At 34.8% G+C, this 13,651-nt stretch overlaps 2 protein-coding genes across 2 annotated transcripts; one reads left to right on the top strand and one right to left on the bottom strand.

Annotated features, from left to right (window-relative positions):
* Positions 1–5,592: 5,592 nt before the first annotated feature.
* Positions 5,593–6,393, bottom strand: LOC103332829 (LOB domain-containing protein 12-like). The gene is made up of 2 exons (XM_008235588.2): positions 6,185–6,393; positions 5,593–5,961 (listed from the first exon to the last, which is right to left on the bottom strand). Exons 1-2 carry the CDS (start codon positions 6,338–6,340, stop codon positions 5,614–5,616), a joined length of 504 nt encoding a protein of 167 aa, XP_008233810.1. The 5' UTR covers positions 6,341–6,393; the 3' UTR covers positions 5,593–5,613.
* A 4,530-nt stretch (positions 6,394–10,923) lies between these two features.
* Positions 10,924–13,584, top strand: LOC103332828 (ferritin-3, chloroplastic). The gene is given in 9 exon segments (XM_008235586.3): positions 10,924–11,426; positions 11,809–11,892; positions 11,973–12,033; positions 12,162–12,174; positions 12,177–12,248; positions 12,680–12,741; positions 12,957–13,022; positions 13,110–13,173; positions 13,312–13,584. Coding segments are annotated over 9 exon segments (843 nt in total). The 5' UTR covers positions 10,924–11,070; the 3' UTR covers positions 13,377–13,584.
* Positions 13,585–13,651: the final 67 nt, after the last annotated feature.

Below are 13,651 nucleotides of genomic sequence, written 5' to 3'. Positions count from 1 at the left end.
CCATAATTAGGTTTGCGCTGATACTCAATCATTAGATCATTCTGCAAACACAAGTAAACTCATTTTCACATGGACACAGAGGAATTGGCATTTCAGTTCTGTTGCTGACACGTAAGTCCTAATCACATACTTTGTTTACCCCTGTGAAGCTTCCTAACATCAATCCTAAACCCTAGCTCCACCCACTGACATATCTTACTCAAAATCACCCAGCTACTTGCTTTGTCAATTTGTCCATGGTGAAGTGTATATCAAGCACTTCTGTCCAAACCTTTTGTCAAACAGTTTATTGTTCTCCACTATGAAAATCTCAGTCTCTATCAATAATATATTAAATTACTGACTGCAATAAAATATATAAGAAGTTGGGGTAGTGTGGTCAGGAACATATAACAATGGTTGTGCAATCTGAAGTCTGAAGTTTGTTTTATATATATACACAGGAACTTCATAGCATCCATAAACAAAGACGCTTGACTTTGCACACCCTTTAATAGGTGTTTAATAGTTTATGTAAGTGAACAGTTGCTGTTCTGCTTCTATGGATAAATTGCCAAAGCAACACCTATATAACACAAAAGAAGAAATGACCAATTAACCAGCCACAGTGATGTGTTTGCAAATGCTATTAGGAGGGAATTATCTGTGGTTCCAAATGCAGCTGGAATATAGATTACTATAGAATCCTTTAAATCAACATGTGATTAACACTTAATCATTCAATTACTTTGGCATATTTGGCATCCAAGCAAAGTGTCTTAAAGAGTATCAAATGGAATGACTTAGACAAGAGAGAAAGGAGAAAGGAGAAAGATGATATTTTGAAATCCAACCAATAACCTCTGTTTTGGAAGTATTATTAACCTGGAGCCCTCAAAAGAGAAATTATAAAGGCTCCACCATCTATTCTTGTCTCCATGAAGAGGCAGTAGGGGGGAGACACCTTTGTCTTGTCAAATATATATATATATATATAATTTTAATCAATTTCTTGTTTGGTTATTTGTTTTTGACCATCATTTTCATTTATGCTAAAACTTTTAGCTCTAAAATCCCACTAGATGTTTCATGTTCTAGAAGACCAAGTTGGCCCCCCAAAGTTCTATTCTTCTTGCTGAAACTTGTGTGCAAGTTGTTTGACAAATTATATATAAAGAACATATAGGAACTACTAAATCATGCAAGAACATGTGAACTACTTGCTCCCTCTTGCATTTGATTAATTGGATCCTTAATTCATTTGATTATGTTTCATGTAAAACTTAACTAATGTGACAATTATGTCACTAAGGAAAATTAAAATTGCAAGATATATAAATTAGATAATTGTGAATGTCCAACATATCATCACTTTTGAATGACATTTGAAACTACTGTCATTAGGTGGTTGATTAAAATAATCTAATTATACTTAGCACTTTTAATTATATGTTGATTTTCTTCGGTTAAATTAATATGTTGTTACATAACATAAACAAGTAATCTACCACTAATTTTCTTGTTGTGTGTTCATGTTGAAGGGGAAAAACTAATCATTCTTTGTTCATTCTTTAAAAGATCAATTTATTAACAACTAGTAACCTAATCATTTGAGATGCACAATGACAAGTGTCATTTGAGATGCACTAGCATGCTAGGTGTTTTATCTACACTGCTTCAAAGGCTGAGTTAGGTTGTTTTCATTGCAGCCCGTATAGTGCAACAATTGCCCTGTCGAATCCCCAACAAGGAAAGCTGACTGTAAAGGCTGATCTTATTTTTAAGAATACAGTAAAGCCCCTATCAGATTAGAATTAAATCAGAAACAATAAAAATCATAGTGGAGATATTTTTTCTCCCTCTGTTTTGACTAAGGTATTAAATATTGGTGATTTCGGAAATATCAAGAGTCCCAAAACACGGAAATTTTAACAGAAATATCGATATCGATAGAAATTGAATAAAAATAATGAAAATAGTTTTAAAATATAAAATTTTTGAATAAAACTTCGAGTCATGTTTATTTAATCAATTATCTACTAATTTAACAAAATAAATTTATAAAACCACACGGTGAGCTTGTGTGATTGAGATTACATATAATGTCCGCTGACAAACTTTGTTACTTACAGAATTTGCTAACTAATTGTTAGTTTTTGATAGACACCCAATTTCATTTACAATTAAGTTTAGTTTTTTTTTTTAATGGATGAACAAGAGAAATTTTGAAATTTTTGTGAGAAAATAATAAGACATTAAGTATTTTAATATAAACAAAATAAGGCTTTTTAGGACCAATGGTCCCTCAACTTAGATTTCCATTTTCGTCTCTCTCAATTCACAAAATAATTGTGAAAATTATGAGAAAATATGGAATGAGAGTAGCGTGTTATAGGTGAGGTTTTGGATAGTAAGAATAATATAAAGCAAGTATAAGTGTAAATAAATAAAAAGAAAGCGACAACACTCTAGCTATAGCGTGGTGATGAGGTCCGTGTCCATCGTCGTTAAGTGCATGGGTTCGATTGCGGTTGTGCGCAAATGTTAATTTGTGTTACGGCGTCTTTCATTTGTTCTCCACATACAGGCTCAAACTGCACAACTTTTTACATCACATTTAAAGAAAACACTAGGGAAGCTTTTTAAGTTTCAGACCTTGAGGCACTTCTAGCATCAAGTTTACTTTTTCCCAATGTCCCTTAAAACCAGACAGTAAGTTGATGGAACATAATTAGGTTTGCACTAATACTCAATCATTAGATCATTTTGCAAACACAAGTAAACTCATTTTCACATGGACACAAGGAATTAGCAGTTCAGTTCTGTTGCTGACATGCGAGCCCTAATCACATACTTTGTTAAGCTTCCTTATATCATTCATAGACCTAGTTTCACCCACTGACAAATCTTACCTAATTAAAAAGTCAACCACCCAACCAGCTAGCTATATGGTTACCTGCTTTGTCAATTTGTCAAAGCAAACTGAGCCAAATTTTGGTCAAACAGTGTATTGTTCTCCATCATGAAAATCTCAGTCTCTATGAATAATATATAAAAATACTTGACTTAAATAAAATATATAAACTTTTCAAAGAGAAGTTTGAGTGGGGTGGTCAGGAACATGTTAAAATGGTTGTGCATTCTGAATTCTGAAGTTTTTTTTATATGCATAGTAGCTATAAAGGAACTTCAGAGCATCCATAAACAAAGATGCATGACTTTAAATGAACAGTTGCTGTTCTGCTTTTATGGAAAAAAATCTAACGCCTTTATAATGATTGAGATTTCTTTGATTATGCAGAGGAAAATGACCAATTAACCAGCCACATTGATGTGTTTACAAATGCTATTAGGAATATTTGATTAATATAGAATCATGTAAATCAACAAGTGATTAACATTTAATCACTTTGGCATATTTGGCATCCAAGTAAAGTGTCTTAAAGAGTATCAAATGGAATAACTTAGACAAGAGAGAAAAAAGAAAGGAGAAAGGTTATTTTGAAATCCAATCAATTAACCTCGAGCCCTCAAAAGAGAAATTATAAAGACTCCCACTATCTATTCTTGTCTCCATGAAGAGATATATATATATATATTTATATAATTTTAATCAATCTGCTGTGTGGTTATTTGTTTTTAACCTCATTTTGACTCTGCTAAAACTTTTGGCTCTAAAATCCCACCAGATGTTTCATGTGCTAGAAGACCCAGTTGGCCCCAAAAAGTTCTATTCTTCTTGCTGAAACTTGTGTGCAAGTTGTTTGACAAAATATATACAAGCAACATCTAGGAACTACTACATCATGCATGAACATGTGAACAACTTGCGCCCTCTTCTGGCATTTGATTGTGTTTCATGTAAGACTTAATTGATGTGACAGTTATGTCAATAAGGAAGATTAAAACTTGCAAGATGTATAAATTAGATAATCATGAATGTCCAACATATCATCACTTTCTAAATGATACATGCACTTGAAACTACTGTCATTAGGTGCATGCAGACTGATTAAAATAATTTAATAATTCTTAGCACTTTTGGTTTTATGTTGATCTACTTGGGTTAAATTAATATGTTGTTACAGAACAGAAACAACTAATCTACCACTGTTTGTCTTGTTGTGTGTCCATCTTGAAGAGGAAAACTAATCAATTTATTAACAACCAGTAAAAGATTAATCCCTTGAATCAACAAAAACAAAAGGCCAAACACTAAGAATCAGACACCTTCCATCATATCAGAAAAAGATATACAGCACAGGCAATTAAATATACAAAAATTAACCATGGGAAAAGCATGGAAATGGCCACTTAAACAACATTCTGGGCAACCAAATAATACCCAAAATTATACACAAATATTTATATACACCCATAATTAAGTTTCTAGTAGCAGTTAATCTATGGTGGTGCTGGTAGGTACCATTGGACAAAAGCATACAAGCAAGAAAGAGCTGCAAAAAAAGGAGGATTTGATGGGGATAGAAGAAAAGAAAGAAAGAAAAAGCTCTTTCGTTTGACTTGGGGAAATTAATGCTTCCACATTAAACAAAGCTGAGGAGGAATCTTCAGTTGTTGCCTTTTGTTTTTCCTTTACCCTTTTGAATTATTTCTTTGATTTGACATATAATGTATCGACAGATGGATTTAGAAAAACATATTATATTGAAGGTATTGATTTCTACTTCTGCATATTTCCCATGGACTGACTGACCACTTCCTTGCACCACACCCCACGTGAACAAGCTAGAAGAACAAGTTGTTATCTGCAATAGGTGGCGGCAAGCCAAGTTTTTGGCATTTTTCTAATTTTGAAGATTAGGCTTGAGATTAATAGTTTAATTAGTAGCTAAGTCAGAATTGGAAGCAAAGCAGGAGGAGGTGCAGGCCTAATATAAGACACTCGTGAAAATTTTGAAGGTTAGCGGCAGTTTCTCACTTCCAAAAGGACTTACCTGAAGTGATGCTATGCCTATGGCTTAGAAAACTTAATGGCATCTTTGGCCATGTGAAAAAACATGAGACTCAAAGTATGAATTAAATAGTAGAAATTCCTTATATTCTGTGTCTTATATGTAGAAGAAATAAACTTTTTGAATTGGTGGGTTTCGAAAACAAGAGCAGTATATGTTGGATTTGTCTTTCCTGCAACAGGATCGAGGTCCATGAAATTCTCAACTTTGGCTTATTAGGTAACTCAAGAACCATTACATTAGAGATGGTAATAGGTCGAATCGGAGGTGGGTAGACCATCATGTAATTATTTAAGTGTGACATTAAAAAAAAAATCAAATGTGTTAATTTCAGCTGCAATGACGGAGTGTGAAAGCTTGTAGATTAATGTGATTTTAATCCAAGTCACAAGAATTTATGTCCCGGATTGGTTAAAATGAGCACCGACACTTTTGCATCTATGCGTTAATATATCCATAGAAGCATATTTGTTTGTTTAATAAGTTACTGATCAGAATTTATCACTTCATCACATGCTAGAGTTGACCCCAACATCTTACCCTTGTTTTTTAAGTCACCCCTCTGAGTCTCGTTAACAAAAAACATGATCAAAATGAGAAAACCACTGGGCTATGATTAATTAGTTAATTAAAAGTCTAATACATGAGAGAAATTTCATTAAGAAACCATGTCATGTCCAAAAATGCTCTCCCTCTTGAGAGAGTCATGGATTACATTGCTGGAAGAGGAGGGAAAATTTAGATACTGAGGGAAATTGTTGGGTAGAAAATATGATTTCTCATCTGTGTCTAATATCTGCTGTGGGGTAGGAACCGTAGGCTCATGCTGCATCTGAATGCAGAGAATCTCTGCTTGAGCCACAGCAAGTTGCATTTGTAGCTCAGAGACCTGGTTTTGCAGGTAAGATATGGCCCCAACACACCCATAAACTGGGTCTCTCATTCTTGCATTGGCTTCATACACTAAACTGCTCACTGCATCTGCTCTCTGATGAACTGGAAGCTCCTGCATACATATATACCATTAAAACATCAGACCAAGAAAACCACAAAAATAATTAAAGGGTACACTTAATGATGAGTTCACTATGCGACACCAACTAGCTCTTAGTATAGTAGTATGTCTCTTTTCCATAGTAAAAGTGGTTTTAAGTTCGAATCTCTCCTCATTCATCTACAGAGAAAAAAAAAGAACATAGAAGAGAATTGGAGAATATAGAAATAAGGACCTGCAACATTTTGCTAACATTGCTAGCACCAAAGACCTTGTGAACAATGGCAAACTTGTGGGGGTCATCAGCTGGAAAGTAAGGAGCAAAAATGCAATCCTTGGCGCATCTGCGTCTCAGCAACTTGCAGGAAGCACAGGGTGAAGTTCCAACCATGTTGATTTTGAAAAGCTTAATTTGGAGAAGAAGGACTGTGTGACTGACTGAAAACTACAACTTGGAGAAAAATGAAAAGGTTGTGTATGTATTTATAATAGAAGAGAACGTGTGGGCCTTTAAGTGTGCACATAGATCAAACAACACTGTCTTAGAAGAAAAATAAAAATTAATTAAGCAATTAATTGATATTAAAATAAGTGACTTAATATAAATAGTTAATGTCTCAGATGAGAGAGTACGTGGGTATCATTGAGTTCTGGTGTTGGATTTTTTAGTCCTAACCGTGCCACAACGTTATCCCTAGCCAGTATATACTTTTTTGGTTAATTTTCGACGCTTCAACGTTAATATATTCGAGTTTACAATTCGTTTCATGCTTTCTTGTAAGTGCCTTGCTCGAAAAAATGATAATAAAATAATATTAAAATATTAAAAAATGAATGAGTTAATTTCTTCATGTATATTTGCAGGGCCCCACCTAAATTTGGGCTTACCGACTCTGGAAAACCAACGGTTATAGTTAGCAGCCGCCTAATTTTGTAGGTTCGCCATCTCAAAGAGTTGTACATGGCTTCCACGTTCTTCTTTGACTCTTTTTTTCCGCATTTGTTTTCTTCTGCAGTGGATCTGTTTGCATTGTTTGCTTGTATTTGAACATCTCCTTTTGAGCTTATTAGGAGATTAGGATGGCTAACTACTAGGTTTTGAAGATTAATAATTCTTACCCTTTCTTAATAACTTGTATAAAAATATATATTTTGTTATGAAAATGGTCTTTTTTTTTTTTTTCCTTAAGCTAGAAAAGAGGCTAATTGTGAATGTTTGTTACAACTTAGACCCACAAACATTCACGTGAATGCACACAACAAATATTAATGCTCTCTCTCTCTCTCTCTCTCTCTCTGTCTGAATATGACCCAAATCATTGGTTAGATCAACAAACGGTCCAATATTAATATTCTGTATGACTACAACTTTGTTTTTTTAAAGTACCTAGAGCTACTGCTATATATACCCCGAAGACGGGGTCTCTCGCTAGTGCATTATGGGGCCTACCCTACCCTAACTCTGTGTTTGTTGTTTTGATTTTTGATCAAGTTGCATATGTGAGTTATTTTATTATTTTCATTTTCATTTTCATTTTTTGGCCAACTTGCTCCTTGCAGAAGGATTTAGAATGATCGTTAAAGCGGAAGAGGACCTACCTTTAAGACCCAGAGAGAGAGAGAGAGAGAGAGAGAGAGAGAGAGAGTATTTGAGTCTGAGTGTGCTTGTATAGTATGCATGCTTCATTGAGCACCACAAGCAAAGAAGACAGACTGATAAGGATGTGATACTTTTCAGCACTTGGAAGGAGACTAATCTCGTGAGCTTTGCATGTATATACAAATAATAATTTGTGAAAATTAAGCAATGTTGAATAAACCCGTGATTAGTCATCACTATCAGAAATATTATAACTGCTAATTGATATTAGACATGATCTAACAATATCAAGCACAAATTTCAATCACCTAATTTTCTTTTCTTTCTGCTAAAGAAAACCATATAGGTTTACTATAATGGATGGAAATTTATATAATAAAACCAAGCCTTATCAAGAAATTAATGAGGCCCTGACATAGGTTATAACTTGCATAGATTATTTAAATGAAACCCCATTCGAGGGTGATTAGTACTGAAATTTATTTATTTATTTATTATACGATTTGAAGAACCCCAAAGTCTCTCGCGTTGCATTAATAACCCATCACACAATTCCATGTTTCTTTTCATGTTTCCAAAACAAAACACCCCCTCCTTCTCCTTCCTTCAGTTGCATATATAATATTTACTTTGAGATTAATTTCATCATTTTCACTGTACATGTAGAAGGTTCTATTAGGTTATTTTCCATAGTAAATATGATTATTAAATTACCAAAGAAAATAATTTACAAGTAGAGTGGTACATGTACTACTACTAATTACATTTTAACCTTTAATAAAGCAGGTTTAAGATACCCAAGCTGCTCTCTCTATCTATCTAGTAAAGGGGTAATTAAGAAAGAAAAGCTTGGTGCTTGGTTGGTTTGTGTGAGAATCTCTAAAAACTAATGCAAATAAATTATAAGGAAGAAACAAGACATCTTCACCACCATACAAGGAAAAACATGAGACCTCCAACGCCAGCATTAAATGAGCATCGCGGTCATGCATGGTTTTTCTATCAATTCATGATACTGTTGCTGCAAATTTGATTCTCATTTCTGCAAACCAACAAATGGGGGTTTTCTTTTTTCTTCCCAACGTTGGTAATCTCACAATATCATAAGGTAATAAGCTCATCTCTTGGTCTCTGCTGGTTGTTGGCCTTTCTATTCCATTTATTTTTTTACGTACTTTGATGGCAGCACTCAACATCCATTATTAACGAAATGGATGGGTTTGGTTTGGTTTAGGTCTCAAACAGCACCCCGGATTCAATGTAAAATCACTGGTTGAATTGGTTCGGTTTATATATTTTCTTACATACGTCAAATGAAACTTTATACAATATATTTATGGTGCTGATTTTCTCACTTCTTTTTTGTTCACATATACTCCATTTTGTTTTTTGAGATTGGGCCGTACATAACATCTAAGCTAACAGTCTCAACATCAATTATTAAAGGTCGCATCGCATATAAGCTAACTATCATAACATCCATTATTTAAGTTTCAATATTTTCTGTAACCAACACAAAAAGTTCCAAGATTTTCAAGGGGTTAGATTGAACCCTCATTCAACCCCCTCACCCAAATTCCCCTCATCATAGGAGCATCTCCGGCAAAGGAGATCCTAGCAACTGAATTTGGGCTACAACTGCAAAAAACAGGCCATCACTGGAGGTAAATTGGAATGCTCTTCTGGTAGGTCCAAGTTTAAATATATATATATATATTTCAGGCCCATACAGTACGGTTAGTTTCAAACAAGCCCAAGTTTTTATGTTGTATTGAAATTGAGATTGATGGCTGCCCTTGGATATAAGGGTGTTTTGGGCCCTAAGACAAGGCCCAATTTAAGATTAGCTGTCTTCAACTCAAGACAGTGGGGCAGCCTAATGACATGGACGGAACCCCAATGTTAAAAGAGTACATCCAGCCTATATATATATATATTATTTATATATCTTTAGTCAATTAAAGGATAAAATCATAGGTGCCCTTCGCGGTTAAATGAATCATATGCTTGCATTCCAGTATTCTAATTTATAATCTATATATAAAGCAAAAAGTAGAGAATGATGAAACATTTAAAACACTAGAAAGTATTCTTAGTTAATCCAAATATTAAGAATTAAAATTATTAATTAAATAAGGATAATATGGTAAATTATATTTTTTCATATTAACAAAATTAAAACTAAAAGAAAAATAAGATAATGAATCCTATTTTTATGGTACACAACTATTCACTATCTTTTTTAATTCTAAAATAAATTTAATTTTTTTTAACAGAAAAGGCTCTGCAAAGCGCGTCTGAGAGACTAGTTTAACTTAAGAGGAAAAAAAAAAGTACCACTTAACCTCTTGAAAGCTACTGGAGAGAGGGGTGTCGTAATTATATAGTCTATTTAACTTTAGTTTAATAGCCGTTTCATATTGACAAAGACAGCCCAACTTGCTCTAAAGGATATTATATACAAAGAGAGTGTGACACAAAACCTTTCAACGACAAAACATGCTTTGTCACGAGTCATATCCAAAAATTGGCATGTTGATCATATTTCTCCATTTCGATCTCATTTGGTAGTTCGAATAACAAATGGCTTATTTGGGAGTGCTTTCTAAAGAAGCATTTGGCATATGCTTATTCAAAAAGCACTTATATGGTTCAAAAGCGTTTTTAAATTTTTTTGTCAAACGTTATTAAAAGCGTTTTTGATTATCAAAAAGTACTTTTATCTGTTTCAGAAACACTCCCAAATGAGCCTTTAATGTTAATTGAACGTATGGTGTTCCTAATAAATGAAAAATTTGACTCATTAAATTGAATAGATATTAGAGAAAACAAATCCCTTTCTCGAGTATGAGACCGGTCTCGATAGCCGTTATTGAGCAAGCAAGCTAACCCTTTTTGCCAATGAGAGGACCATGTGTCATTGTCCTTCCTATAGCTTTACATGGAGAACATTCGTAGCACAATAATGTAGAGTTTTACACATGGCATTGCCGGCTAAATCTACATGCAAAATAGGTGATTTATAACCTTCATGGCTCTACCTGCTTTTGTAGTTATCCCGTACCATAATTGAGAGTCCTATTGAGAATTTTATTCCCCAATTTAATGAAAATCCGAAAGGGAAATAACAAGATTCTCTCACTTTCTCTCACTTTCTCTCTCCTATTGGCCACAAAAAAGCAAACCGAAAAGAAACCATAAAAAAATTTCCAAGAGAATTCAATGCACGCCCCAACATTCCAGATATTTCCTTTGGATGGCACGAGCCTGCCACGCGCCCATTCCAACAACTCAATCCAAGCCGTCCACGTTTTTCTAATCCAACGGTCCAAACAGCCCATAGCCACTGATATAGTGACCCCATTCTCTCCACTTCTCAATCCTCACCTCCACACCACACACTCCTCTCTCAAACCCTCATTTTCCTCTGCTTTCAGCTGTACTTCAACCCCCGATTCTCTCTCATCCACACTAATTTCCTATTTCTTTCACACAATCCGTGTGTTTTCCTCTCTGCAACCATGCTTCTCAAAGGTTCTCCAGCCTCCTCCCACTTGATCACTCGCGGGGAGAACTTGGGTCCTCTGTTTTCCTCTGCTCCATCTTCATCTTCGTCCAAGCTTTCGTATTCGTTCTCTCCTCTGAACTCGTTCACATCTCTGAATTTGATTCTTCGGTTCCCTCCGACGAGAAATGAAGGTGGGGTTGTGGTCTGTGCGTCCAAGAATGCGAATAATCGGCCACTTACCGGTGTGGTTTTCGAGCCATTTGAAGAGGTGAAGAAGGAGCTAGAACTCGTACCTACTCTTCCACAAGTCTCTCTTGCTCGCCAGAAGTTTACCGATGAAAGTGAGGCAGCCATTAACGAACAGATCAAGTGGGTTTTGTCTCTTTTTCCTTCAAATATTATATTTTTACGAAAGAAATGTTTTTTTAATAGTTCTTTAAGACTATGATTGAATTGAAGTCTTAAAAATTCAATCTTGAAGCATTATCCGATTGTGTGTGTCAAAGCATTTTCATCTTTCATGTGAAAATTGTGCCTTTAATTGTTTAATGTGGATTTTTCTCTCTGAGTGTGTGGATTTGTGTAACGATGTGGTTGCAAATCTTTGCGTTTTGAGTAGTAGTTTGGATTTCAGTGTCTCATTTAAAAGTAATGTAATTGAGCCTCTTTTCTAATTTCTGATTGAAATTTGATTATATTTGTTTATGCTCTGTTTTCTAACGATTTATTTGTTTCTTTGATGGAATATCAGTGTGGAATACAACGTCTCCTACGTTTACCATGCCATGTTTGCCTATTTCGACAGAGACAATGTAGCGCTCAAGGGTCTTGCCAAGTAATTTCTTGGACTTCTTCAATACAATTTTGACAAATCTTATACATAAATTTCGTTGTTCATGGTTTTGTTCTATACAGGTTTTTCAAGGAATCGAGTGAGGAAGAGAGGGACCATGCTGAGAAGTTTATGGAATACCAGGTGTTTGGTTTATTCCTTGCTTAATATATAATCTTCCATGTATTGCTTACTGCAATAGGCTTTAAATTCAGTTTCTCTTTTGTCAAATTGAATTGCTTATCTCTTTTTTTCTTTGTGGTGATTCTTAGAATAAACGCGGTGGAAAGTGAAATTGCAGTCTATTTTGATGCCTGTTTCTGAGTTTGATCATGCAGAGAAGGGAGATGCTTTATATGGTTAGTTTTATTCGCCCTTGTGTATTTGTGATGAAAACTGTACCCTTGTAATGAAATTTTGGCCCCCAGACACCATTCTTTATTATTCTATGCTCAAGGTGTTCCTTTTCCAAATGATCATTCAATTGGGATTTGCATGAATTTTTTTCTCAGTGATGTGCTCGCATCAAATAGTGTTTAGTTGTGTCATAGCACAGTATACTTGAGTTTTGAAGACATTGGTTGCCTGCTTAACAATAAAATTGGACGTGAAGTGTTTCATTAAGTGTGTGCTGGATGATAGTTAAGGGAATAAAAAAAAAAGAATGGCATGGCCCTAAGACTTGGTTTATGCAGATGTGTTCAGCCATTGGATTATTTGAAGGGATTGTAATATACTGTGTTAACTGTTTATTATTGAGCTCAAACTCTGTCCTGTTCTTTTGATTTAGCAATGGAGCTTGCATTGTCTCTGGAGAAACTGACAAATGAAAAGCTGCTCAACTTACACCATGTAAGGCGTTTATTCTTATTTGACACCATCTTCTTAACTTTATGATGATGTTCTTTACCTGATTATATTTGGTAAATTTGATGTCATTTCAGTAGTAACGTCGTTTGCTTTGTGGTATCAATTTACATGCGCCACTATGTTTGAAGATTCAAATGTTTTTGTGCTATGCTCTAGCTTCTAACACATGCTTTTATGTTTGACTATGCGACTAACAGGTTGCTGAGAAGAACAAAGATGTGCAGTTAACAGATTTCGTTGAAAGCGAGTTTTTGACTGAGCAGGTGATTCTTGATGTCCTTCTTTGTTTATCCTGAGTTGGAAAGGTTTCTATACGGCATGGTTTTGATGTTCTACTTTTACCTCTCCAGGTGGAAGCCATCAAGAAAATATCTGAATATGTTGCTCAACTAAGGAGAGTCGGCAAAGGACATGGTAGGAACCAATGATCCAATATCATTGTCATCTCTGCTTTATCCTATATTGTTATCTTTGTATATTTTAATATGGCCTTACTTTATCTGCTCTGATTTTTCTGTTTCTTAAAACTGTCTTGTTTCCTGTCCATTCCAGGGGTTTGGCACTTCGATCAGGCACTGCTTCATGGGGATGGAGCCGTTGATGCAATTGCTGCGTGATGATGAATCTATTGCCTTTCTTTATTGGTTACCAGTTTGAAGGTGCTTGCGTGGTCTGTTGTGCTGATGGTTCTTGTTTAGAGATTTTTGATTGTGTGGTTAGAACCTTGGTTCTTGTTTAGTCGAGCTAGTTAAAAATGCAGCATATGAACTTTATCCTTCTATTAAAGCAAAACCTTAGCGAAATATATGAGCCTGTTTGTTTCTACGTACTTTCCAATAGACGTTAGCATATGGTCTCAAACAAAAACCAAAAAAGGTGCACTATAGTCTTT

This window comes from Prunus mume, linkage group LG5 (assembly GCF_029339155.1).
Source record: "Prunus mume cultivar Tortuosa linkage group LG5, ASM2933915v1, whole genome shotgun sequence".
In the NCBI taxonomy this organism is placed as follows: Eukaryota; Viridiplantae; Streptophyta; class Magnoliopsida; order Rosales; family Rosaceae; genus Prunus; species Prunus mume.
Note: the sequence above shows the minus strand (reverse complement) of the source record. Positions and strands in the feature narration are given on the sequence as shown.